The sequence below is a fragment of the Vulpes lagopus genome, chromosome 1 (assembly GCF_018345385.1).
Source record: "Vulpes lagopus strain Blue_001 chromosome 1, ASM1834538v1, whole genome shotgun sequence".
Taxonomy (NCBI): domain Eukaryota; kingdom Metazoa; phylum Chordata; class Mammalia; order Carnivora; family Canidae; genus Vulpes; species Vulpes lagopus.
Genome location: NC_054824.1, coordinates 79,959,612 through 79,985,669, shown reverse-complemented (window position 1 = coordinate 79,985,669; position 26,058 = coordinate 79,959,612). Strand labels below are relative to the sequence as shown.

At 32.6% G+C, this 26,058-nt stretch overlaps 1 protein-coding gene across 3 annotated transcripts in view; it reads left to right on the top strand.

Moving 5' to 3' along the window:
• Positions 1 to 26,058, top strand: part of STXBP5L (syntaxin binding protein 5L) — a 380,025-nt gene that overhangs the window by 221,142 nt on the left and 132,825 nt on the right. For all 3 annotated transcript variants that reach the window (XM_041771139.1, XM_041771064.1, XM_041770992.1), the window contains exons 10-14: positions 1,225 to 1,303; positions 6,986 to 7,140; positions 12,234 to 12,306; positions 22,720 to 22,867; positions 23,687 to 23,754. In XM_041771139.1, coding sequence (XP_041627073.1) covers positions 1,225 to 1,303; positions 6,986 to 7,140; positions 12,234 to 12,306; positions 22,720 to 22,867; positions 23,687 to 23,754 — 523 coding nt within the window. The remainder of the gene's footprint in view (positions 1 to 1,224; positions 1,304 to 6,985; positions 7,141 to 12,233; positions 12,307 to 22,719; positions 22,868 to 23,686; positions 23,755 to 26,058) is intronic.

Below are 26,058 nucleotides of genomic sequence, written 5' to 3'. Positions count from 1 at the left end.
TCAGTAATCACCAACCAGCTGTTTCTTACTCCAAGAACACTGTTCAGAGTGTCCCTGAACCAAAGTTCTTTCTTTGTAAGGCTGAATCATCATCTACATATAATATCAGCAATTCAATTTCTTTTTATATATAATACATATACTTTTAAATCTTTTTTACAATGTGAATGATTATGACCAACATTTTATTGATTGCTTCTTTTGCTGACATAGAGTAAAAGAAAGAGAAAGCAAATTCAGAAAGCATGTCATGGAGCAAATAAGGTATTTAATATACTGACACCCTGCTTTTTAAGCAAATTAAATAAAACTATATCGACATTCTATTTGGATTATGACTGTGCCATTCTGAAGCTATCCTGAAATTTTAAACATAAATGCACATAGATGTCTGTCTACAATAATAGGTATCTGTGTCTATAAACTGCTGTAACAATACAAGAATACATAAGGGTACTTATTGAAATAAAAAAGAAACAAACATCATCTCAAAAACATAAATTTTATCAAAATGAGACATAGAATTATAAGTAAAATCATAACTAGAAAGATGTTATATGCAGAAGTAGCGTAGCTTTACTTCCTTTTCCTACTCTTTTTGATCACTTTTCCAAATCCATGGAGTCTAAACAACATAAACCTTTCCCTATAAGAAAACATTTTATGCAAATATAGTATATTATTGAAACGTACCATCTGTGTTTTATTGTCTAAAGGATTTTCCCTTAAATTAATTTGATAAAAATACAATGATTTTGATAGTCTATCATAAGTTTTAAATGGCAAATCTTTCTACATGTGAAAAGAGTTTTCTTGTATTATAGATAAAATCTATAATGGGCCTAGTATGGATTTTCATAATAATATATTTCATTATGCAGTAAGTATGTATGTGTATGTGTCTTTAATTCTAAAGTAATCTTAAAATTCAAAAGATTAAAATAAGTTTATATAAGACTAGATTTATATATGGAGAATATAAAACAATATAGATATGATAGATTTACAAATAATTTTATTACTTACCTAGCAGTCAATTATTAGGATTCAAAAATTGTTTACAAATTCAACAAATATTTGGATGCAAAGAATTGTATTTATCCTATTATGAAAAACATAATTACCTTATTTTTTTTCTCTAGACTCTTTTAGTCAAACTTTTGAAATTGTCATGAATGTGTAGAATTTAAATGTGATTTAACAAAATCCTTTTTCTTTCTTTAGGAAAAAGTCAAAGAGAAGGAAAAAAATCTGAATCTTGTAAACCAATTCTTAAAGTAGAATACAAGACCTGTAGAAACAGGTATGCATTTTTTACTTTGAGGGATATGGGAAAATATATAAGAAACAGACAAGCAAGGCAAATAGCCTTTAATGTTTATGTATTATTTAAAGTTTCATATAATTATATAAGTATATTAATTGGCTAAATCCTCTTCATTGATAATAGCTTTTTTATTGCTTAATAGGAGTATCTATGATATTATTATTATGAGTATTTCAATAGCGATTACTAAGTATTTTAACTTTCAATGAATATTCAGATGAATATTATGTACATTCATTTTAACAAATTAGGACTTTTGGGCCATGCATATTTAAGTAGCAATCATTCAGTATTATTAAGCAGAAGCATACCTATTGGTATTGCACATAAAAGAATTAAAACATTCCCAAGTCTTTGTACTCTAGGGTTTTACATTATGAACTTGGAAAGATTATAGTTGGGTGGAAAGATAAAGAGTTATGTATATAGCATAATAAAAAAGTACTAAATTTTAAGAAACAGAAAACTAAATTAAATAATAATATAGAATAAAATTTTATCATGTATATATAGAAGCCTTATCCTATAAATCAAGAATTTTCTTTTTACTTACAATAATTAGTGATTAATAATCACTAATCACTAATTATTAGTGGCAATATTCTCATCTGAATTACCATAATTATAAATCTTGCCTAAACCTTAATTTTATTTTAACTCTAAATTGGATAATTCTACTTTGTATTACTTACATGCTCATACTGGAGTGTATTCTCAGTATTATAGATACATTTAATGTTTGTTTACACTTGCTCTTTGAAAGATTTAATAGTATAAAATTATGGCCATTTTTAATGAGTTTATATATATAAACTATCAAATATGGTATATAGTTAAATATATAGACATATTTTTATGTATATATTTTTACAATAGTTTATATATACATATTTATGTGTATGTATACACACACACAGTAGATCAATACTTCTTTAGTAACAGCTGAATGTTACTATGTATCATAAGTAGTAAAAATGACCACAGTTTTGTACAACTATAGTTAAAGTATTAAAACACTTTATTAAAAAAAAAACACTTTATTTTTTATTTATTTTTTTAAACACTTTAAATTTAATTATTATAGATGGAAACATTTTACATATGTCTTATATACATACTATATATGGAAACATTTTACATATATTATATACATATATTGTTATGTACATATATTATTAGTTATTACTACATTGTACACACTGTACAACTTGTTTGGTTTACTAAAATGAAAGAGAATACTGCCTGCTTTTGAATCTATGATTATCTAGTAGGAGAAGTAAGGCCATAAACTAGTGGTTTCCATGTAACATGTGAGGTGCTTTTATAGAGATATGCTATGAGAGCACAACAAAAAGACACCTAACTGAGACTAGATAGGGGAAGAGAACAGTGAAGTAAGTTTCTTTTTGGGAAGGGTGTATCTGAGATGAGGCATAAGGGATAATAGGATTGTGGCACACAAAGTAAGGAAAGGATGCAGGTTAAAAGAAAACACTTTCAGAATCAAGAATTCAGGTCGAGGCAGTGTAAAAATAATGATCAAGATCCTTGGCATAAGGGATAAGACAGCTATGTGACCTTGAAATTTTTAATGAACTCTTTTAGACTTTAATTTCCTCATCAACTATACCTATCTCATCATGATGTTTGTAAAGAATAAATGAAATTATGGAGTTTGTAATATCATAACTTTGATGAGTGGTACATAGTGGATTTCTTGATAAAAAAAGTTATCATTATTGTCATTATTAAAGCCATGGTATTTCACATTGTGAAAATTATTCCACTGATCTTAATTTAATGATTTATTCTAGTAATTGGTAACCCAACTTTGTGTAGAAATAATTCTTTAGATTTCTAATGTGAAATAATTATGTATTATTGATCATAATTACCTTCATCCCATTTACTGTGCACTTTAGTACATTGTGTTTGTTTAGATTACCAATAGATTAGAAAAGTCACCTCTAAAAGCAGTAGTTTTCACAGCTTAGAACACAAGGAAACTAAACAGCAGAGGAGCACCAAAGTTAAGAGTACTGAAAGGTACTGTGACAGCAAAATAGGCCATAGCCTGGAACTAAAAATAAATAGCTATATTTCTGCTTCAACTAGTACACAGTAGAAACTTTGTGAAGTCAAACATTGGGATGTCTGTGGCAGGAACAAGAACTTTAAGAAGAACTCTACCAAATATGCAGCAGCAATAGAGTGTCTTAAAGGATTCCATAGGTAGCAGATGCAAGGGGTATGTTTTCTTCTTAGTTTATCTTAGATCAGCCATTCACAAGCTGGCTTTAAATTTCTAGGGAGGAACAACAATTCTGCTTAGGAATCATTGGTCCCCAGTCACCAAATTGCTTATTGGCACCCCACCCACTATGGTCTCTAGGCTTAATAAATGTATCCTCTTCAAAAAGGAATAATGATCTCTACCTGCTACCACTAACATTATCAAGTTCTCTGTGGTTAATAAAAATTACTTTCTGCTGATTTTCAATTTCTATCATGGCCACTTATTGATAGACTTCATGCATAAAGTTCTCCAGGCCTCAGTATAACCATCTGTTAAATGATAATAATAGTTTTCTCATTGAGATATCATAAAGATTAAATACAATAATGCAAGTAAGCATTCTTCACACAATACCCAGAACATCATAAATACTCCACAAATGTTATTTTAATATATTATATTATGTTGCCCAATTTATTGCTTAATCTTGTTGCCTTCATTGAGACAAAATTTTAATGCTTTTTCTATACTATACTAATTTTACAAATTATACAGTACTTTTTTTCTTTTGGTTGTACGATACTGTGGATTTTGAAATATGTATAAATGTCTGAAATCACCACCACAATAAGATTACAGAGTATTTCCATATCCCCACAATTCTCTCCCGCTGTTCCTTATAGTCACACTTTTCTCCAGTTCTAACCCCTGACAACCATTGATTTGTTCTCCATCACTGTAGTTTTGCCTTTTTAAGATGTCATATAAATGAAGTTACATATTATAATCTTTTGATCCTAGCTTCTTTCACTCAGCATAATGCCTTTGGGATTTATCCAAGTTGTTGTCAATAATTTTTAGTTCGTATTAATGTTTTTTCATGTATGAAGACATTTTTCATCATATTTATTTATTTTGTAATAGTCCATCTGATCAGTATACCAGCATACACTTGTACTAAATAGTCAAGGAGGCAGTTTTGTGTGTGATATAGCATTTACCAAATTATGTCTCTTTGATCACTAACTGTATTCATGGAAAAAAGTAGGAATCTGTAATCAAATGCATTTGAGAGGTATGGGAAATTCTGGATTATATAAAAGTAAATAGGACTATTTACTGTATAGTTTCTTAGAATCTTTGCTATATGACCTAGTGTTTGTCAAATTTTAAATTAAAACCTTTTTTTCCAGAACATTTGTTGTTTTCCACAGTTTTAGAAATATTAGTTTCTGAAGTTTTTTCCACATTAGGCTAGAAGTGAAAAACATGTACGTGAGCACTGGATTTGAATTTTTATCCTGTCACTACATAGCTCTGAACAAGTTTACCTACCTTAATCCCAGAGTCATCTGCTATAGGCAGTACGGACCACTCTTTAAGAGAATAGACTTCAAAATCTGGGAGATCTGTTTTCTTTTGGGTTTTTCTGCTTAGTTGTTATTTAACTTCATTAATAAAATGAGGATTATACTTATGAGGATTTAATGTTATAATTAAGTTTGTAATGCAGTTATTCATGAGTGGTTTCCTGAGCATTTTCCTGAGGAAATAACTTTTTGTTTAGTTATTCACTGGTTTACAGAGAGTGCACATAAATCAGTTAATATCTTCAGACCCAGTGTTTTCTGATGCAGAGTCCTAATAAAAGCAGAAAAGGTGCAAAAATACTTATTCATTTCATTAGAAATGACTTTTAAGTCTGGAGAAATCTTAATATAAACATAGGAAAAAGCTTGCTGCTCAAAACCTACTATTACTAGGTTGGTAATTTATGCCAAATTACTGAAGCAAGACTAACATCAACTTATATAGGACTCAAGGAAAATAAAATCAGTATAGACATTTTATGTGTAGGTTTTAATAGAAGTTTTGTAAAATCTCTTTTTTTCTTGTTATATAGTCAGCCTAAGATTAGCAAATGCCTCATTGATAATGCTTGGTTCTATGTACAGTACAAAATGAAAGAAAAAGGAAAATTTATTGAGTGATTTTAGAAACTAGTATATTCTTCAGTGAATAGATAGAAATGAATTATTTAGAGAAGCATATTTTCTCAAAGAATTTGGTAAAATAAGTAGTCCTTTTTAAAAATAATTTTTAGAGAAGGATATTTTCAGTTTGATATTTGCTTATTGAAAATACTTCATTAGCGGGGCACCTGGGTGGCTCAATGGTTGAGCATCTCTGCCTGGGGCTCAGGTCGTGATCCCCGGGTCAGGGATCAAGTCCCACATCCGGCTCCCTGCGAGGAGCCTGCTTCTCTCTCTGCCTTTCTCTGTGTGGCTCTCATGAATAAATAAATAAAATCTTAAAAAAAAAACTTCATTAGCATATTTTATATACATAAAGTAGAGATACAGGTATTAATTTGAGAAAAGTGAAAAATTATGACACTATTTCATAACTTTATGACAGATATAATATTTTATAGTCACCTCAGCCCCATTGTATTTATCTAATTGTATCTAGCAAAAACAGAGCCTAAAATATTTGGTTTAGTTTTATTAGCTAAATAGAACCAGCTGACCTGGGCATGTGGGTGGCTCTGTGGTTCAGCATCTGCCTTTGGCTCAGGTCATGATCCTGGGGTCCTGGGATCGAGTGCCACATCGGGCTCCCGCTTGGGGAGCCTGCTTCTCCCTCTGCTTATATATCTACCTCTCTCTGTGTGTCTCTCATGAATAAATAAATAAAATCTTTAAAAAAAAGACCTGACTGAGACCCTAAGTAAAATTTGTAAGATCACATTTACTCTTCTTGGTTTTCTCCATCTTTTTATCATAACTGTTTTCCCACAAAAACTCCCTTATATAGAATTTTCATGTTACCTTTTACCACTCTAAGCTTGCTATTGTCACATTTAATTTTATATTAGAATTTTCTTCTTTTATCCCACATGCCAAATGGTTAATATGATAGACTAACATAGCTTAATATTCTAATTGTAGTGATACAGAGTTTTGGAAATTAACTAATACTGTGAAGATATCCTTTTGAGTCAATGAGCACCTCTACCTCTCTCCAACTTCTCTACCTTCTCCCAACACACCTTATCACCTTTAGACTGATTCATTAGTAATTTTACTATTGGGGAGGGAGAAACAGTCTCCCTACAAGGAGCCCAATGCAGGACTCGATCCTGGATCTTGGGATGATGCCCTGAGCCAAAGGCAGATGCTCAACTACTGAGCCACCCAGGCATCCCCATTAGTAATTTTAATGGTGAGAATTCACATCCAGAAAAAGGGAAATGGTAGAATAGTAAGGCTTTTGGGTGAGATATTTTGGGCCAGGAAAAATGTTTGCTGTCAAACTGCATTGTATATAATCCCCACCAAACTTATTGTTCATCAGCTCAGTTCTATGATATTGTATCATCTTAAAGGATTCTCAATCTCATAACTTTTTTTTCTATATAGTGAACCATTCATAATATTTTCTGGTGGATTGTCCTATGACAAAGCTTGCAGAAGACCAAGTTTAACCATCATGCATGGAAAAGCAATTACAGTGCTTGAAATGGATCATCCTATTGTTGAATTTCTTACTTTATGTGAAACACCCTATCCAAATGGTAAGTAACAGAAATGAAAATACTAATGTTAAAATTCATTTTTGAAGCAAGTTCCTAATAAAATTAAGCTTAAATATTTTTAGTTTTGGCAGCTGACATCCACTGTGGTACAACATTGTGAGCTACAGGTGCTGGAGCAAGTTCCGCAACTGTACCTACTTGACAAACTGGAAGTAAGACAGATGTAGTACAGCGGTGCTGGAGTTTCAGGTTCTTATATCAGGTAAGTGCTTTAAACTTTGATAAGGATGGTGGAAGCTGAGCTGGGAGGGTCCGATAGGGGTCCAGGGTGAAATCACTTGGGGAAACTGAGGTCTCCTAATAGCCTCTCCTAGACCAGCTCCACCCATCCCATTCCAACACTAATCAAAGTTAAAGCACTTACCTGATATCAGTGATCTGTAACTCTGGTGGTAGTGCATCTGTTTCACATCTGGCTTTGCTTCAGATGCAACTGCAGCACCTCTGATTACTCTAGGATTGCTGATGTGTGGTTAGTGATTTATTTTAATTTTGAGAATAATTAGAAGGGAATTTGGGAAGAGGGATGCATCCTGAATATAAAGGCTTTTTATAAACATAAAAATTAAACTTATGTACAAACTGTATGATGAAAAAAACTGTATGATGAAATCTAATAATAATAAAATATTTTAATGAAATCTAAAAATTGAGAAGGGTGAAACATAAGCGAAATGAGTTTATGATTAAAACAACATAATATATGTGTATATAGATATATAACTACAATTTCAAGAAGAAACATATAAGAGAAAGAACACTAGACTTGGAGATACAATATTTGGTTTTATGATTTATGTTTGTCATTCACTAGCTAGGGTAAGTCATTTTACTTTTATGAGTTAGAGTTATCATTTTTAGAAATAGAATAATAATATTAACCCCACATGATTATTAGAAGGACAAAATGAACATATTTTATAACTATGAAGATCTATAAATTGCTTTATTACAATTGTATTAATTTGCTTTAAATTCTTTAGTTTCATATTTAAAGATAGGATAAATTGACATGCAATAACAGTCAATGTGGCACTTTATTTCCAGAATTGCTGAGACAGACAAGTTATCTGTGTTGTTAACGAATCAACAAATATTTATTAGATGCTTCTATGGCCTCAGTATTACAAAGACTTATTGAGAATACAGACGAAGCATGAAAGTGATCTCTGATGTCAAATCACATAAAATCTAGTTGGATGAGGGAAATAATTAAGACTTACGTTTTAAAAATATAACACTTAAGTGTTGAATTATGGGTCAAAGTTTAAATAGTGTACTAATTTAAAGGCTAGTCAGATAGTCAATAGCTGAAATATTCTTGCAAAGCCTCATGGAAAAAGTAGGCTTTAGATAAACTTTGAAAATGACTTGGCACATGAAAAGGATATTGAATAAAGGTTTTAGAATTTATAAGGTTTGCTAGAGTGAGATCAACTTAGAGAAAAAATTGAAAGCCTTTTAAAGGTATTTGGAAATAGCAATCTACAGAGAAGTTTTGAGAAAATATTGAGATGGAAGAAAACAATGTTTTTAGTAAAATTGGCCAAAAAAGGAGTATATGGGTTGGGCATATAGGATACTGAAATCTTAAATTCCAGATTCTAGCTGAGCAGTTTTTATGACAATGTTCATTAAAATGGTCAAGATCTGAAACACAGTGGTGCCTGAAGGAATGGAAGAGGAAACCCACTGAATTTGGTCACCAATGTCATAGAGAGTGGCATGATAGATGATAGATGAGTCAAAGGTAACATTTTAAGAGTAGTGGTTTCAGTGATGGCTCAGTTGGTTAAGTGTCTGCTTTAGGCTGAGATCATGATCTAGGGGTCCTGAGATGAAGCCCTGCATCTGAGCCCCTGCTCAGGGGGGAGCCTGCTTTTCTTTTTCCCTCTGTCCCCTCCCCCTACTTGTGCTCACTCTCTCTTCTCTCTCAAATAAATAATTTTTTTTCAAAAAGTAGTAGTTTTATATGCATTAACAGTTTTTGGAAAGAGAGAAAGATAAGTCTGTTATAAGTCAGTAGAGTTGCTTAGCAGAAAAAGAAAAGGAAATGTTTTTTAATATTTATTTATGACTTATCAGAATATAGATGTTCTTTAGAGTCGTGAGAATGCATGATAAAAGAACAAAGGGAGAAAGAACAAACAGAAGACCAAAAGGATTTAAGATTTAGGAAAATGCCTCCTATTAAAGACCTTAGAGATAAATGTATGTGCCAGTAATAGAGACTGACAGTGTTTGAACTCTGCAACCACACATTTTATGTGTGTGTATGTAAATTTCTGCACATCAGTAGAGATTTTAGGATAATTTCTAATAATATTAAGTAAATTATGTCTAATCACTTCCAAGCAACAGATATGTCTTTGTCTTTCAGAGTAGTGGTAATGAGGATGGAATTTTTATTTGTCAGGAGTGAAGGGAAATATTTTCACTTTACTCAGCAAAATATATTTTATTAATATTTCTGGTTAAATCACTAATACATGAAAATGACAGAAAAGACCCTACAATGCACATTAGTGTATAATGAAAACTTACTAACCTTCCAGAAATGACTATTTCTAAGTTTCTTATGTATTCTCCCAGAAAGTTTTTGCCCATGTGTATTTATCTATGTATGCATTATCTCTTTTTTGTACAAATGACAGCGTATTCTATGTGCTATTCCATATTATACCTTTTTTTCACTTAGTGTATTTTGATTATGATTCCATATTAGCAAATATGGAACTTCATTCTTTTTTACAGTCACATAGTGATAAATTTTACACATATGTTAAACAAAATAAATTTACTAACAGTTTTTAATATTGATAAACCATTTGTGATATCTGACAATTCAATTCAACTTGTTTTTCAAAGAGCAGAAATTTCTCATCTCAGGGGTATTGCTCAGAGTAACTAAGCAACTATACTCAGAATCCGTCAATTTCACATTTACATTTAACAGTATCTGGTCCTCTACAAGCATAAGCAACTAATGCATTTCTCTTCAGAGAAATAGTAATTATGATGAGCTTTTTACCTGTTGGGGGCTAGGGTTAAAAGACTGGGCCTGCTCAAAAATAAACCAATCTAATAGAGGAAGTGATTCTATTGGCATCTACTGATCATGTACTATGTGTTAGGCTTTGCATTGAACATCTTCATATACATCTAATCTTCATAATAGTCTAAGGTAGTTATTTTGCCACATCAATAAATAAATAAATTGAATTTAATTGAGCTAATAAGTTAATGAATTTCCCCATTCAAACTGTTAATAAATAATAGATACAAAATTGAACCTAATACTGACTCCTAAGGAAATCTTTTTATTCAGAGGTTACTACAGTACACCAAGTACTTCTACAAAGGTGAAACTTTTGCCACCAGTTTTTATTATTTGAAAAGAAACAACTAAAACTGATATGCCTACCTAAAGTGGTAAAATAGATATAACTACCTAAAATGATTATGAATTTTTCTCATTCATGCCAGTGTCTCAACTATTTTATTTTTGTAGCAGTTGCTTCCCAATCAATGACTGTCTTAAAAAGAAGACAAATGAGTAGTACTATAGAACTCCAGTGTTCTTTCAACTGAAAAACAAACCAAACAAACAAAACACAACCATTTTTTAACCCTAAAACCCCTAAATTCAAAAGTACTAAAATAATGTTGAAAACTTAAAACAGCTGTAAGAGAAATAGAGGAAGCCTCAATTCAAGAACAGATTGAATGGCAAATAGTATGAAGACTGCATACTGTCCTATAAATGTGCACCCAAACAAGGGTATACTCCTCAGTTTTGGGGCTTCTGTTTCCAGTTTTTCTCTCATGGCATGTGACTTGTAAATATGAATAGGTTCTATAGCTCCTCAAGACTATAAAGGCCTGTGAAGGACTGTGAAGGCCATCTCTTCCAGTTTCCCCCTAAGACTTGAATATCCTGAATAAAATTCCTGCCAAATGACCGTTGAGGTTAGGATTAAATACTTTTTAAGTAGCTAGTAGAAACTACTGGTATAATGAAAATACATGGGAATTTAGAATCAGAAGGCCTGGGTTATAGTTCCAGCCTTTTCAGTAAACTAGCTTTGCAAATTTGTGCCAATCTCATAACCTCTTAGGACTTCAGTTTTCTCTATGAAATGAAAAATAGCAATACCTGTTCTAGCTACTGCGAACCAAATATCATATATGTAAGACATTTTTGTAAATACTTTTTTCTTTAAATTGAGAACACTTTATGCCTTTCCTTTATTTGTCACTATCATAGATGGAAAGCAATGTCTTCCCTGACCACAATAACTAAATTAGTGCTCTCCAACTAACCACAAGTCATTTCTTATACCATTACCCTTGACATTTTTTTTTCATAGCTCACATTATTTTCTGAATTTATCTTGTTTACTCCTTCATGGTTTGTATACATCCCTACAAAGCCCTAGAATGTAAACTCCATGAAAATAAGGATGTTGTCAATTTTATTTTCCATGTATCCTTTGTTTTGAGAGTAGTTGGTGGAACACATTGAAAGGAGGAAGTGGGGGGGGTTTAGATTTAGGAACTTGAAAATCCTAGACTGTCCTCAGATTCTCTGCCATTTTGAGGTATATACTCTTAGGCACATATCTTTAAATACATGTTAAATCACACTGAATTGAAATTACATTTTTTAGTATAAGGAGTGTTGCTCTCATCGGGAAGGCAGAACTATTTTCTTAGAACAACTCCTTGTACGCATGAAATTAGATCTAAAATGGAAGGTTATGGAATAAGATAAATGTTTGTGAGACAGAGATAACACTGTCTTCAAATAATCTACTACTATTACCACCTCATGATTATTGAGAAATGTTTAACTCTATGCCTATGCAACTTCTCATTTTCATATTCCCAGTAATGATCTTAAAGTCTGAAAAACACAATATTTTTTGAAAGTGCTCTTTGTTTTTCTTATTTTGGTTCATATTTTGGTCTTCTGAAATAATTTAAATAAGTTTTGTGAGGAGATAAAGGAAATGAAAGTTTGGTGACTTTATAAAATATGAAAACTTCCACTTTTTATTTTTTACTTGTAGAATTTCAAGAACCTTATGCTGTTGTAGTACTTCTGGAGAAAGATCTCATTGTAGTTGATCTGACACAAAGCAAGTAAGTTATTCATTCACAGATTAACACTATTTTTATACTCATTACAACTAAAATGTAGGAAGATGTTATAGAGAATTGACATTAGTATATGTTAGATGGTAAATATTCTTTATGTGGAACATTGTTAGGCTAGAATTTTAGAAATGTAATTGGTTTAATAATAAAAACTAAACCAAAAAAGTTTAGGAAACACACACAATTGTAACACATTTTAAAGGCAACACCTGTTGTTTGGAAAGATGCATTTAGAGTCTGAGGATACATAAAATGGATCACATTTCTGCCGTTAACCTAAGCAAACACAATTGTTATGAAAATTTTTATGGTGTACTACATGGCCATCTGCTAGACTGTTGACTAAAGGAAAATGGCACATTAGAAAAGTATTATTGGACTATTGCAGCAACAATACAGAAGAGCAGGATCTCAAGGGTAGAGAAGATGGAAGTCTTTCACTTTTTTATTTTTCATTATGTTGTAGGCAATGAAACAAATATAAAATATTGCTGTTAAAGTGGCACTCTCAGCTCCATTACATGAATAGTAAAAGCAGATAAAATTGATGAACACTGTCTTCTTGCTGCACATTTTCATAGTAAATGATGATAGGCATGAAACTGATTTCCCCTCACTTTTTTCTTTTTTTAATTGAAGTATATTTAACAGATAATGTTATACTAGTTTCAGATGTACAACATATTGATTCAACAATTCTATACAATACTCAGTGTTCATCACAATAAGTGTAATTACCATCTGTTGCATTACAATATTATTACAGTGTTATTCACTGTATTTCTATGCTGTACTTTTCATCTCCATAACTTATGTATTTCATAACTGAAAGTTTGTAGCTCCTAACCCCCTTTATTTCATCACCAGCCCATTTTGTCTCTTTGGCAATCACCAGCTTGTTCTTTGTATTTATGAATCTTTGTTTTTGTTTCTTTGTTTACTTGTTTTGTTTGTTAGATTCCACATGTAAATGAAATTACATGGTATTTTTCTGTCTGACTTATTTCACTTAGAATAATACCCTCCAGTCCCATCCATGTTGTTAAAAATGGCAATATCTCATTAGTTTTTATGGCTGAGTAATATTCCAGTATCTATTGATCGATTGATCAATTGATCTTCTTTATCCATTAATCTATCAATGGATGTTTAAGCTGCTTCTATATCTTGGATATTGGAAATAATGCTGCAATAAACATAGTGGTGCATTTATCTTTTTGAATTAGTGTTTTTGTTTTCTTTGGGTAAATACCTGATAGTATGACTACTAGATCAGATGGTATTTCTATTTTTAATACTTTTAAAAACCTCCATACTGTTTTCCATGGTGCCTGCACCAATTTATATTCCCACCAACAGTGCACTAGGGTCTCTTTTCCTCCACATCCTTGACAACTTTGTTGTTTCTTGTCTTTTTTATTCTAGTCATCCTGACAAGTGTAAGATGACATCTCATTGTAGTTTTCATTTGCGTTTCCCTACTGATTTGTGATATTGGACATTTTATCATGTGTCTGTTGGCTATTTGTATATCTTCTTTGGAAAAAGATCTTCAAGTTCTCTGCACATTTTTAATTATTTTGGGGGTTTTTTCGTGTTAATTTGTGTAAGTTATTTAAATATTTTTGGATATTAACCTTTTATCAGATACATCACTTGCAAATATCTTCTCCCATTCAGTAAGTTATCTTGACATCTTGTTGATTGTTTCTTTCACTGTGCAAAAGGTTTTATGTTGGTGTAGTCCCAATAGTTTATTTTTGCTTTTATTTCCCTTGCTGGAGGAGATATATCTATAAAACTGTTCTATAGCAGATGTCAGAGAAATTACTGGCTATGTTTTATTCCAGAGGTTTTTGGTTCCAGGTTTCACATTTAGTTAGGTCTTTGAATTTGTGTGTGTGGTATAAGAAAGTGGTCTAATTTCACTCTTTTACGTGTAGCTGTCCAGTTTTCTTAGCACCGTTTTTTAAGAGACTATCTTTTCACATTGCATATTCTTACCTCCTTTATTGTAGATTAGTCAATCATATAAGCATGGGTTTATTTCTGGGCATCCTATTTCTGTTCTGTTGGACTTGTGTTATGTATCTGTTTTGTTTTGTTTTGATTGCCAGTACCATACTGTTTTGATTATTACAGCTTTGTAGTATATCTTGAAATCTGGAGTTGATGAGATATGTACAGTTTTGTTCTTCTCAAGATTGCTTTGGGTGGCGCTTGAGTGGTGCAGTCAGTAAAGCATCCAACTCTTGGTTTTGGCTCAGTTTGTGATCTCAGGGTTGTGGGATTCAGTCCCACATGGTGGCCTATACATTTTTTTTTTGTACTCTTTGTCTACTTTTGGTATCATAGTAATGCTGACCTTATAGAATGAATTTGGAGTTTTCATTCCTCTATTTTTTAGAATCATTTAAGAAAAAATATTTAACTCTTCTATAAATGTTTGGTAGAATTTGCCTGTGTAGCCATCTGGTCTTGGACTTTGGTTTGTTTAGAGTGTTTGATTGCTGATTCAACTCCATTACTAGTAACAGTTTCGTTCAAATTTTTGATCTTCCTAAATTAGTTGTAGAGAATTATGTTTCTAGGATTTATTCATTTTTTCTAGGTTGTCCAATTTGTTGGCATATAATTCTTCATAATATTCTTATAATCCTTTGTATTTCTGTGGTGTTGGTTGTTTTCTTCATTGCTGATTTTGAGTTGTTGTCTTTTTTCCTTGATGAGTCTGGTTAAAAGTTTATCAGTTTTGTTTATCCTTTTAAAGAACCAGCTCCTGGTTTCATTGACTTTTTCTTTGTGTGTTTTTTTAATCTCTTATTTTATTTATTTCTCTCTAATCATTATTATGTCCTTTCTTCTTTCTGGCTTTCAGCTTTTTCTGGCTCCTTTAACTATAAGGTTAGGTTGTTTAAGGATTTTCATCTCTTGAAGTAGGTCTGTATTGCTATAAACTTCTCTTAAAACTGCTTTTGCTGTGTCCCAAAGATTTTGGACTATTGTGTTTTTATTTTCCTTTGTCTCCATGTATTTTTTTAATTTCCTCTTTGACTTCTTGGTTAGTAGCATGGTGTATAGCCTTCATGTGTTTGTGTTCTTTCCAGATTTTCTTACAATTGATTTTCATTTTCATACCATTGTGTTTAGAAAAGATGTTTGATATATTAGTCTTCTTAAACTTATTGAGACTTGTTTTGTGACCTAACATGATCTATCTTGGAGATTCCATGTACAATTGAAAAGAATGTGTATTCTGTTGTTTTTAGATGAAATGATATGTATATATCTGTATACATCTGGTCTGTTATGTCATTCAGAGGCACTATTTCCTTTAGATTTTCTGGCTAGATGATCTGTCCATTGATATGTGAGGTATTAAAGTCTCCTACTGTTATTGTCTGACTGTCAATTTTTCCCTTTATGTTTTTTAATATGTGCTTTATGTATTTGGGTGCTCCAATTTGGGTGCATAGGTATTTAAAATTGTTATATCATCTTCTTAGATGTTCCCTTTATCATTATGTATTGTCTTTCTTTGTTTCTCATTAGTCTTTGTTTAAAAGTCTTTTTTGTCTAAGTATTGCTACCCCTGTTCTCAGTCTGTATGTGTCTTTAGGTCTGACATGAGTCTCTTATAAGCAGCATATAGATGTGCCTTGTGTATTAACCATTCAGTCATTCTATGTCTATGATTGGAACATTTAGTCCCTTTAAAGTAAATTGTTTTCTAATTGTTTTTGTAGTTCTTCTCTGTCCCTTTTTTCTCTCACTCTTTTCTCTTGTGATTTGATGGCTTTCTTTAGTATTATGCTTGAATTACTTTCTATTTATTTTGTGTAGGTTTTTGATTTGTGGTTACCATTAGGTTCATATATAACATCTTATGAGTATAGTTGTCTATATTAACTTTATGGTCACTTAAGTTCAAATGCATTCTAAAAGCATTAAATTTCTACTCTGTTTCCATGTTTTTGTATATGATGTCATAATTTACATATTTTTATTCTGTGTATACCTTGAATGGTTTTGTTAGATATAATTATCTGTTTTTGTGTTTTAACCTCCATAATGGCTTTATAAGTGATTAATCTACTACCTTCATTAAATGTTTACTTTCATCCATGAACTTTCTCCCTTTCATAATTTTCTTCTAGTTATGGACTTTTCTTTCCACTCAAAGAATTCCCTTTAACATTTATTATAAGGCTGGTTTAGTGGTAATGACCTCTTTTAACTTTTGTTTGGGAAACTTTTTACTCTCCTGTTCTGAATGGTAATTTAACTGGATAGAGTATTTTGGTTGCATGTTTTTTTACTAATCATGCCACTCTCTTCTGGTCTAAAAAATTTCTGCTGAAAAATCAGCTGATAGCCTATTGGATTTCCCTTTATGTAACTTTTTTCCCCTTTTGCTGATTTTAAAATACCATCATTACTTTTTGCCATTTCAATTATTACATATCTTGGTGTGGACATTTTTGGTTTAATATTGTTAGGGGCTCTCTGTGATTCCTGTATCTAGATGTCTGTTTCCTTCCCCAGATTAGGGAAGTTTTTAGCTATTATTTCTTCAAATAAGTTGTAATGCCTCCTTCTCTTTTCTTTTGGGATCCCTATAATATGATGTTAATACTCTTGATGATGTCACTGAGTTCCCTTAACCTATTCTCATTTTTTATTATTCTTGATTGGTTGCTTGCTTTCCAATATCCTGTCTTCCAGATTACTTGTCCATTCTTCTGCCTACCCTAGTATGCTGTTTATTCCCTCTTGTGTGTTTTTATTTTGGTTATTGAATTTTTCATCTCTGCCTTGATCTGTTTTATATTTTCTATCTCTTTATTGAAGTTCTCACTAAATTCATCCATTCTCTTCTGAAGTCCAGTGAGTATCTTTATAACCATCACTTTGCATTTTTATCAGGCATACTGCTTATCTCTTTGCTTTGCTTAGGTCTTTTGCTGTGATTCTGTTCTTTCATTTTGTTCTGTCTCATTTTGTCTAACTCTATGCTTGTTTTACTCTGTTAGGAAGGTCAGTTATATCACCTGGTCTTGAAAATAGCAGCCTTGTATAGAAGAAGCAGTCCTGTGGTGCCCTTTAGTGACATTACCCCTAGTCACTAGAGCTAGGTTCTCCTTGGGTGTAATCTCTAGGGGCTGTGTGCACCCTAGTTTATGGCTGAGCAGCATCTTCCCTCAGCCCAGTGAGCTGCAATGATCCACTTTGCCTGCTTTGGGTGCACTGGATAGGGTTTGGTCCCTGTGCTGCTGAGAGGCCTACAGTCTCTATGGGCTTGTAGCTGGGTGGGGCAGTAGTAAGGGTAGCTGTCTACGATTAACCTCTGCAGAGGCACAGCCAATGGCAGGGCTTTCTCTCTGTTTGGTCCACAGAGGCTTTTATTGATGGGTGGGGCCAGGAACTAGATTAGGTATTTGCAGTCAGCCTCTTTATCATAACTGTGGGCATACTGACCAGTAGGGCGCTCTTTCTCTCTTTCTCTCTCTCTCTGCATAGCTGCTAAAAGGCTTAGTTGCTGGAATTGTAGGTATGCTGCTGTGTGGAGTTATCTCTTCCTCTCTCCAGGGCAGGAGTCATTTTAGAGTGGCACTGATCCCTACCAGGGAAGATTGCAGGATGTAATTGGTAGGAGCTGCTTTGTAGGTATGTCTGCAGAGGCAGGTGGGTTGGATGGGGTATGGCACACAGTGCTAGTAAGATAGGTGGAGAGTGTTAGGGCTGGTTTGCAAGTGTCCAGCTATCTAGGCTGGGGGGTGGGAAGAAAAAAGACATCCACTAACATTTGTTCTTGGAGAAAACCCTGAAGATCTCTGCCTCTCCATGCATATTCTGAGATTAGTAAAATTTCAAACTACTGCTTCTGTGCTGTGTCTCATTTGGGGTTGTTTATTATGCTGGATCTTTAAGGGCAGAGATTCAGTTTCCTATCTCCCTCTGGCTTTCCTGAGTTAAGCTCCACTGGTTCTTAAAGCCCTGTGTAAATGAGGATTCTTCTTCCCAGAGTGGAACCCCAGTGCCTGGGATGTCTTATATGGGATCTAATCTTCCTTCCCCATGCTTTTGGTATCCCCTTCATTTGTGTTTAGTATTACCAGGGGTTTGGTTCTCAACATATCTCTGCCCCTCTTCTTCAGTATGGCCTCTTCTCTACAATTAACTATGGAAAGTCTATTCTGCCAGTCTTTATTAGATCATTTTCAGAGTTAGTTGCACAGATGTAGTTGTTATCTTGGTATGTCCATGGGACAAAGTGAGCTCAGGATCCTACTCTGTTTCTGATTTTTCCATCATTCTATACTCTAGGCCCATGCAGAAGTTTTGTACGTTCTGTCACCTCTATATTATTGATTTTCCCTTCCTTTTTCTTCTCATTAACATCTTTTCTGAAGAAACTCAACTCAGATATCATTTCCTCATTAAAATTTTTCATTACCTATGTAATTTTTTCAAATACCGTTACAGACTCTAATATTTCCCTTGCTCCTCTCCTTCATAACTCTGAAACAGATAAAATTTTCTGTTTATTACTGTTTTAAAGATTCTCTAGTAGACTGTAGGTATCATGGAAGAGGAGCTTTTTCTGCATATGGAGTAGGTTCTTAGTAAATTTTTGTTGCATAACTTACAGCCTGAGTGCTACTTTCTGTGTCATTTAAAAATGTTAGGGACAGGGACCCTGGGTGGCCTAGTTGATTAAATGTCCGACTCTTGATTTCAGCTCAGGTCATGATTTCAAGGTTGTGGGATTGAGCCCCTATTGGGCTCTTCACTCAGCGGGGCGTCTATTGGAGATTCTCTTTCCCTCTGTACCTCCTCACCATGCTCTCTCTCTCTCTCTCTCTCAAATAAACAAATCTATACCAAAAAATGTCAGAGCCAAAGTTCTTCTTTATGCTCATTTATAGTATATAATATTTCAGTTTTTTGAAAGGGATATAGGATTAGGGCCATAAGATCATCATCACTGATTCTGCCTAGCTATTCTATTTTAATCAACATTAAACTTAAATTTTGTATACATGTATGGATTTATGTCTCTTCCTCTAAGTTCTAATATTGGTTCTGTTAAAATGTACTCTTCTATTCTTAGTGGTATTCTTTGTTCTGGGCCATATTTCTTGCCTTCTTATATCTTATCTAATTGGCTAATAGCTTTCAAGACCCACTATACCTTTAATACTCACTGTTTTCAGTATATACATTTATTCTTATGATTTTCATTATTAGTTAAGTATTTGAATTGACATTTTGCTTTTTATTTAACATTTCACCTTTGGCAACACCATGTTTTAAAATCTATGTGACATTCTCATTTCATTGTCTATTACAAGAAATTTAACATATTCTCTTTCCTTTCAAATAGTTCCTTTCTAACCATGTTTCATGTTATTATATTGCAATTTTGTACTCCTTTTCAAATTAAACTCTTCTTCCCTTCCCCCTTTTTTTCCATTTAATTGTTTATATGAAACCATGCATTAGGGCTTACAAGTTTTTCTTCTTCTTGATTCCTTGAATTTATATCTTTCCTTACATCTCCCTATCTAAATTCTTATAATACATTATTATTTTTTACTTAGCTATCTTTTTCTTTGCCAATACACTAATTTTCCCCATTTTCATGATATTGTTTACCTTGTCAAAAGTCTACCATTGTAACCTCTTGCTGTTATCAAATCCCTAGTTGTAGATGCAGTCATTAAGGTGATTATTTTACTTCTAATTCATCAATCTCAGTAATGTTTGATTTTTTTTAAGATTTTATTTATTACTCATGAGAGACACACAGAGAGAGACATAGGAAGAGGGAGGAGAAGCAGGCTCCATGCAGAAAGCTGGATGCGGCACTTGATCCTGGGACTCTTGGACACTCTGGTGTCCAAGTACCAGCAGTACCAGGATGCTATGGCCAAGGAGGAGGGGGAGTTCAAGGAGGAGGCAGAGGAGGAAGTGGCCTTGAGCTGATACCTGGTAAAGCGCGTGGAAGCTGTGTGAACTCTTTATTCGCTCACAATCTGTTCTCTGATAGCCATGTCTCTGTGTGCACTCGCTCTTTTTCCTGTCTGGATGTCACATGCTGTACAGACGCCACCATTTTCATAGTGGAAAAAGAAAAAGCGTGAGCCAAAGGTGACGCTCAACCACTGAGCCACCCAGGTGCCCAGAAATGTTTGATTTTTACCCTGAAATAGAGAACCTTTGATCCATATATTTTAACCTACTTGCTATCTCTCTAATTTAATTAAATTTATTTCTGGGTCCAAGTAGTACTTTAAAGTTTTTATTTAAATTCCAGTTAGTTAACATATAGTGTAATATTAGTTTCAGGTATACAATATAGTGATTTAACACTTCCATACAATGCTCATTGTTCATCACAAGTGAACTCCTTTATTTCCATCATCTATTTAATCCATTCCTTCACCCACCTCCCCTTTGATAACTATTGGTTTGTTCTTGATAGTTAACTGTCTATTTCTTAGTTTGCCTCTCTTTCTTTACCTATGCTCAAATTCTTACATTTGAGTGAAATCAGATGGTATTTGTCTTTATCTGACTGACTTATGTCTCTTAGCATTATTCTATCCATGTCATTGCAAATGGCAAGATTTCATTCTTTTTATTACTGATTAATTATACTATATCATATCATCTTTGTCCATTCCTCGGTCAGTGGACATTTAGGCTGCTTCCATAGTAAGGCTATTGTAGATAATGCTACTTTAGTCTCTTTGAATTAGTATTTTTATATTCTTGAAATAAATACCTAGCAGTGCAATTGTTGGATCATTGGATAATTCTAACTTTTTGAGGAATCTCCATACTGTTTTCTCAAATCGCTGTACCGGTTTGCATTCCCACTAACAGTAGTTAGAAGCTTGTTCCCCTTTCTCTGCATCCTCGCCAACACCTATTGTTTTTTCTGTCGTTGATTTTAGCCAATCTGACAAGTGATAGGTTATTGTAGCTTTGATTTGTGTTACCCTGATAATGAATGATGTCAAACATCTTTTCATGTGCCTCTTGGCCATCTGTATGCTTTCTTTGGAAAAAATGTCTTCACATCTTCAGCCCATTTTTTAATTGGACTATTAATTTTTGGGGTGTTGCATAATTTCTTTATTTTGGATACTATCAGATATATCATTTATTAAATATAATGTGCTCCTTTCCACCTGATTTTGTATATACTACTATTCTTTTATACACACACACACACACACACACACACACTACTATTCTTATCTGAAATATAAATCTGCAGCATTTCAAATGGAAGGCAAGTAAGAAAATCCTTGCCAATACACACACACACATCATACTCTCCAGAGATTGGACTAAGTTTTAAGTAAGTTCCTAATAATTAGGGAAAAATTATTTTACTATACCTTAAACCCTGAGGGGAAAAAGACCTTATTAAGAAGTAACATGAACTTATGAATCTAGAACAGATGCAGCGTAGACTAATACTCAATGCCCTCTACTACAGTACCTGTTACATCTGGTACCTAAGAAGTGCACAATATATTATGACTATAAGAATTCTTAATGTGGGGATCCCTGGGTGGTGCAGCGGTTTAGCGCCTGCCTTTGGCCCAGGGCGCGATCCTGGAGACCCAGGATCGAATCCCACGTCGGGCTCCCGGTGCATGGAGCCTGCTTCTCCCTCTGCCTAGGTCTCTGCCTCTCTCTCTCTCTCTGTGTGTGACTATCATAAATTTAAAAAAAAAAAAGAATTCTTTATGTGGTTCTATACTGATACTCATTTTAGATATTATAGTGAGCCTGAGGATATGAAATTTACTGCATCCATAAGTCTGTATTCCCACTATGTTCTCTAGTTAAGTTTACATTGGAAATTATCTGAAACATATGTAATCATACACACACACAGTAAACTCATCTTTCAATTACACCTACCAAAAAATCACAAATACTTGCCTGTGTATTACCTCACTAGGAAACACATGTCAAAATTACTAAGATATTTTAACATTTCTATTATGTAAATATTTACATGAAATTGTACATAGATAAGACACCTGACATGCTTTAATACATTGACGAAGTCAATTTAATGAATACATTTTCAATTTGTTATAATTCATTCTCTCCATATTAGCAAAGTGATGTCACTGTGGAATTTTAGAATTACAGAAAAGACAATGAATTTATTCAAGTAAAATTCTACTAGTATTCATATTCTGCTTTATAGATAAATATTCTTAAAAGACCATTCTTGTTCACATGATCCTTATTTTATGATAATTAAGTGAAATGTATAATACTTAGGAGATGCTAGGATTTGTTATAAAAGTTATTTCATTTTTTTCTCTTTGAAAAATATACTAATATATTGTCTTCGTCTGTTAGTTTTCCAATCTTTGAAAATCCGTATCCCATGGACATTCATGAATCACCAGTTACATGCACAGCATACTTTGCTGATTGCCCACCAGATCTGATTCTAGTACTCTACTCTATAGGAGTCAAGCATAAAAAACAAGGATACAGTAATAAGGTAAAAGTAACAAATTTCCTGTTCTTTTCTGACCTTCCCTATAAGAAGACTTGAACTAAATTCTTTTGAGGTCATAAGCTGGTCTCCTCTTATGGAATTTAAATTTTCTAAATACTATATAGCCTTAAATCTACAAGAATATAAATTTCTTATATACTTAGTATATGCTTATATAATGAGATATCCTTATTTCTCATACATATTTATATACTAAGTATATAAACGAGTGTAGTTTTTAATTATTTTAGAACAAGGAGTATGGTTTACAAAATTCATGAGCCAGCTCTTTTCAGTTAATTATTTCATATTCAGTGGTTAACAAGGCATAATTAACAAAGTCATTTATTAAATAACTTTCTAAATTAATTCCATTGTTTTGTATTTAACTACAGGATTCAAATACTTAAAACAGTAATAGACTATGATTTGTATTTGCACAAGGCTGTTGGAATGGGCAACTCTGGGGGTACAATTTACATAGTATTCTGTGTTAACAGAACTATGATAGTTTGGTAGCACACAGGCTATGTTGCAAATGTAGCAACACTGTATCTGTATGATTAAAATACTTTTTAAATATTTTGAATATATATTATCATTTATATAAAAATTTATATTTTAATGAGATGGAATTGTACATTTGGGATTGTTCAATTAAAGAATTAAAAGATAGCATACACCTCATCCTTTGTTAATATACAGCTATTTCTTTGTAAAGTGAATCTTTTTCTGTATTTTAAAATGTTTTTATTTAAAATTTTTATGCCATTTAAATTTTAAAAATAAAACTCATAAATTCTTCTTGGATAACCTATTTAGGAGTGGCCCATCAGTGGAGGAGCGTGGAACCTTGGAACACAAACATATCCAGAAATTATTATTACTGGGTAAGTGGGATGTGATTTGTGACTTTATCAATTCATCAGCAAAAAGATGTTCTAGACAATACCAGAAATAGCACTACTTCGTATAGCAACTGACTTCATGCTCTAATATTAGAAATGAAATTAGAGACATAACAACAGATATAGATGACATGTAAAAGATTATAAGGGCCATGGGATCCCTGGGTGGCGCAGCGGTTTGGCGCCTGCCTTTGGCCCAGGGCGCGATCCTGGAGACCCGGGATCGAATCCCACATTGGGCTCCCAGTGCATGGAGCCTGCTTCTCCCTCTGCCTGTGTCTCTGCCTCTCTCTCTCTCTCTGTGACTATCATAAATAAATAAAAATAAAAAAAAAATAATAATTAATAGATCTGCCACACAAAAGAATAAGGAAACAGAGGATCCAAACAACACTATAGACCAATTGGACGTAGCAGACACGTACAGAACACTCCATTCAACAAAAACAGGATACGTATTATTCTCTATAACACATGAAACATTCTCCAATATAGATGATATGTTAGGTCACAAAATAAGTTTTAACAAATTTAAAATTGAAATTATAACATTATCTTTTACAACCACAATGAAATGAAATAGAAATCAATAACAAAAGAAGACTGGAAAATCCACAAATACATGGAAACTAAGCAACACTTTCTTGAACAATCAATAGATCAAAAAGGAAATCACAAGGAGATTGGAAAATGTCTTGAGACAATGAAAATAAAAATATAATATACCAAAACATGGGATTCAGCAAAAGCACTACTCAGGTTTATAAGTAAATATCTAAGAACTTAATAGTAGAAAATGCTGATGTTATAAAAAGAAGATCTGAAATCAATAACCTAACTGTATGTCTCAAAAGATTAGAAAAGGAAGAAAAAATATAAACCTGAATTTGGTAGAAAGAAGAAAAGAATAAAGACTACAGCAGAAATAAAATTGAAATTGTGAATAGGAAAACAACACAAATTTTGAAAACTAAGTTAAAAAAATAAAAAATAAAAAAATAAAAAAAAAATAAAAGATCAACAAAATGACACTTGACAAAGTGATAGACTAAGAAAAAACATAAAAGACTTAACAAATACCAGAAATGAAAGAAAAGGTATTGCAATTTATGCTGCAGAAATGAAAAAGTTCATAAGAGACTACCCTGAAAAACTATATGCCAACAAACTGAATAACCTAGAAGAAATGGATAAATTTCTGGAAACATACAACTTATGAAGACTGAAACATAGAAAAAATTAAAAGATCTGAACAGGCATATAAACTATAAAGGATACTGAATAAATAATAATAATTTTAATAAAATAACAAAGAAAAGTTTAAGACTATATTCTCTAAACAATTCTACCTAACATTTAAAGAAGAATTAACACCAATCCTTCTCAAACTCTTTGGAAAAACTGAAGATGAGGGAACACTTCCAAACTCATTTATGAGGCCAGCATTATCCTGATATGAAAATCAAAGACACTACCAGAAAAGAAAACTGCAGACCAATATCCCCAAGAATATCAATGCAAAATCCTCAAAAAGTTACTAGCAAATTGAATAAAACTACACATTTAAGGACTGTACATCATGACCAAGTGAAATTTATCCTTGGAATGCAAGCATGGTTCAACATATGAAAAATCAATCATTGTGATAAACCACATTAACAGAACGAAGGACAAAAAGAACACAATCATCTCAGATAATGCAGAAAATGTATTTGACAAAATTCAACCCTTTTATGATAAAAACATTCGACAAACTAGTAATAAAAGGAAATTTCTCCACCATAATAAAGGTCGTATATGAAAAAGCATATACCTAACATGATACTCAATGATGGAAGATCTGAAAGTTGTTCCTCTAAGATCAGGAACGGGGAATGATGCCCCCTCACAACTTCTATTCAGCAGAATACCGGAAAAATCTATTCAGAGTAAAAGACAAGAAAAATAAATAGTACCCAAGAAAAGAAGAATTAAAACTATCTCTCTTTGTAGAAGACATGATCTTGTATGCAGAAAACTCACAAGTTGACACACACACACACACACACACACACACACACACACACTGTTAGAATTTATAACAAAACCCAGAAAAATTGCAAGGTATAAAATCAACACACAAAATTAGTTACATTTCTATACATTTTGTTCTGTACACTTATAACAACATGACAGGAAATTAATCCCATTTACAACAGCATGAGAAAGAATTTAAAATTTAGGAATTAAACTTAATGAAGTAAGCAAAAATCTTTGTATAATAAAAACTACAAAGCACTGAAGAAA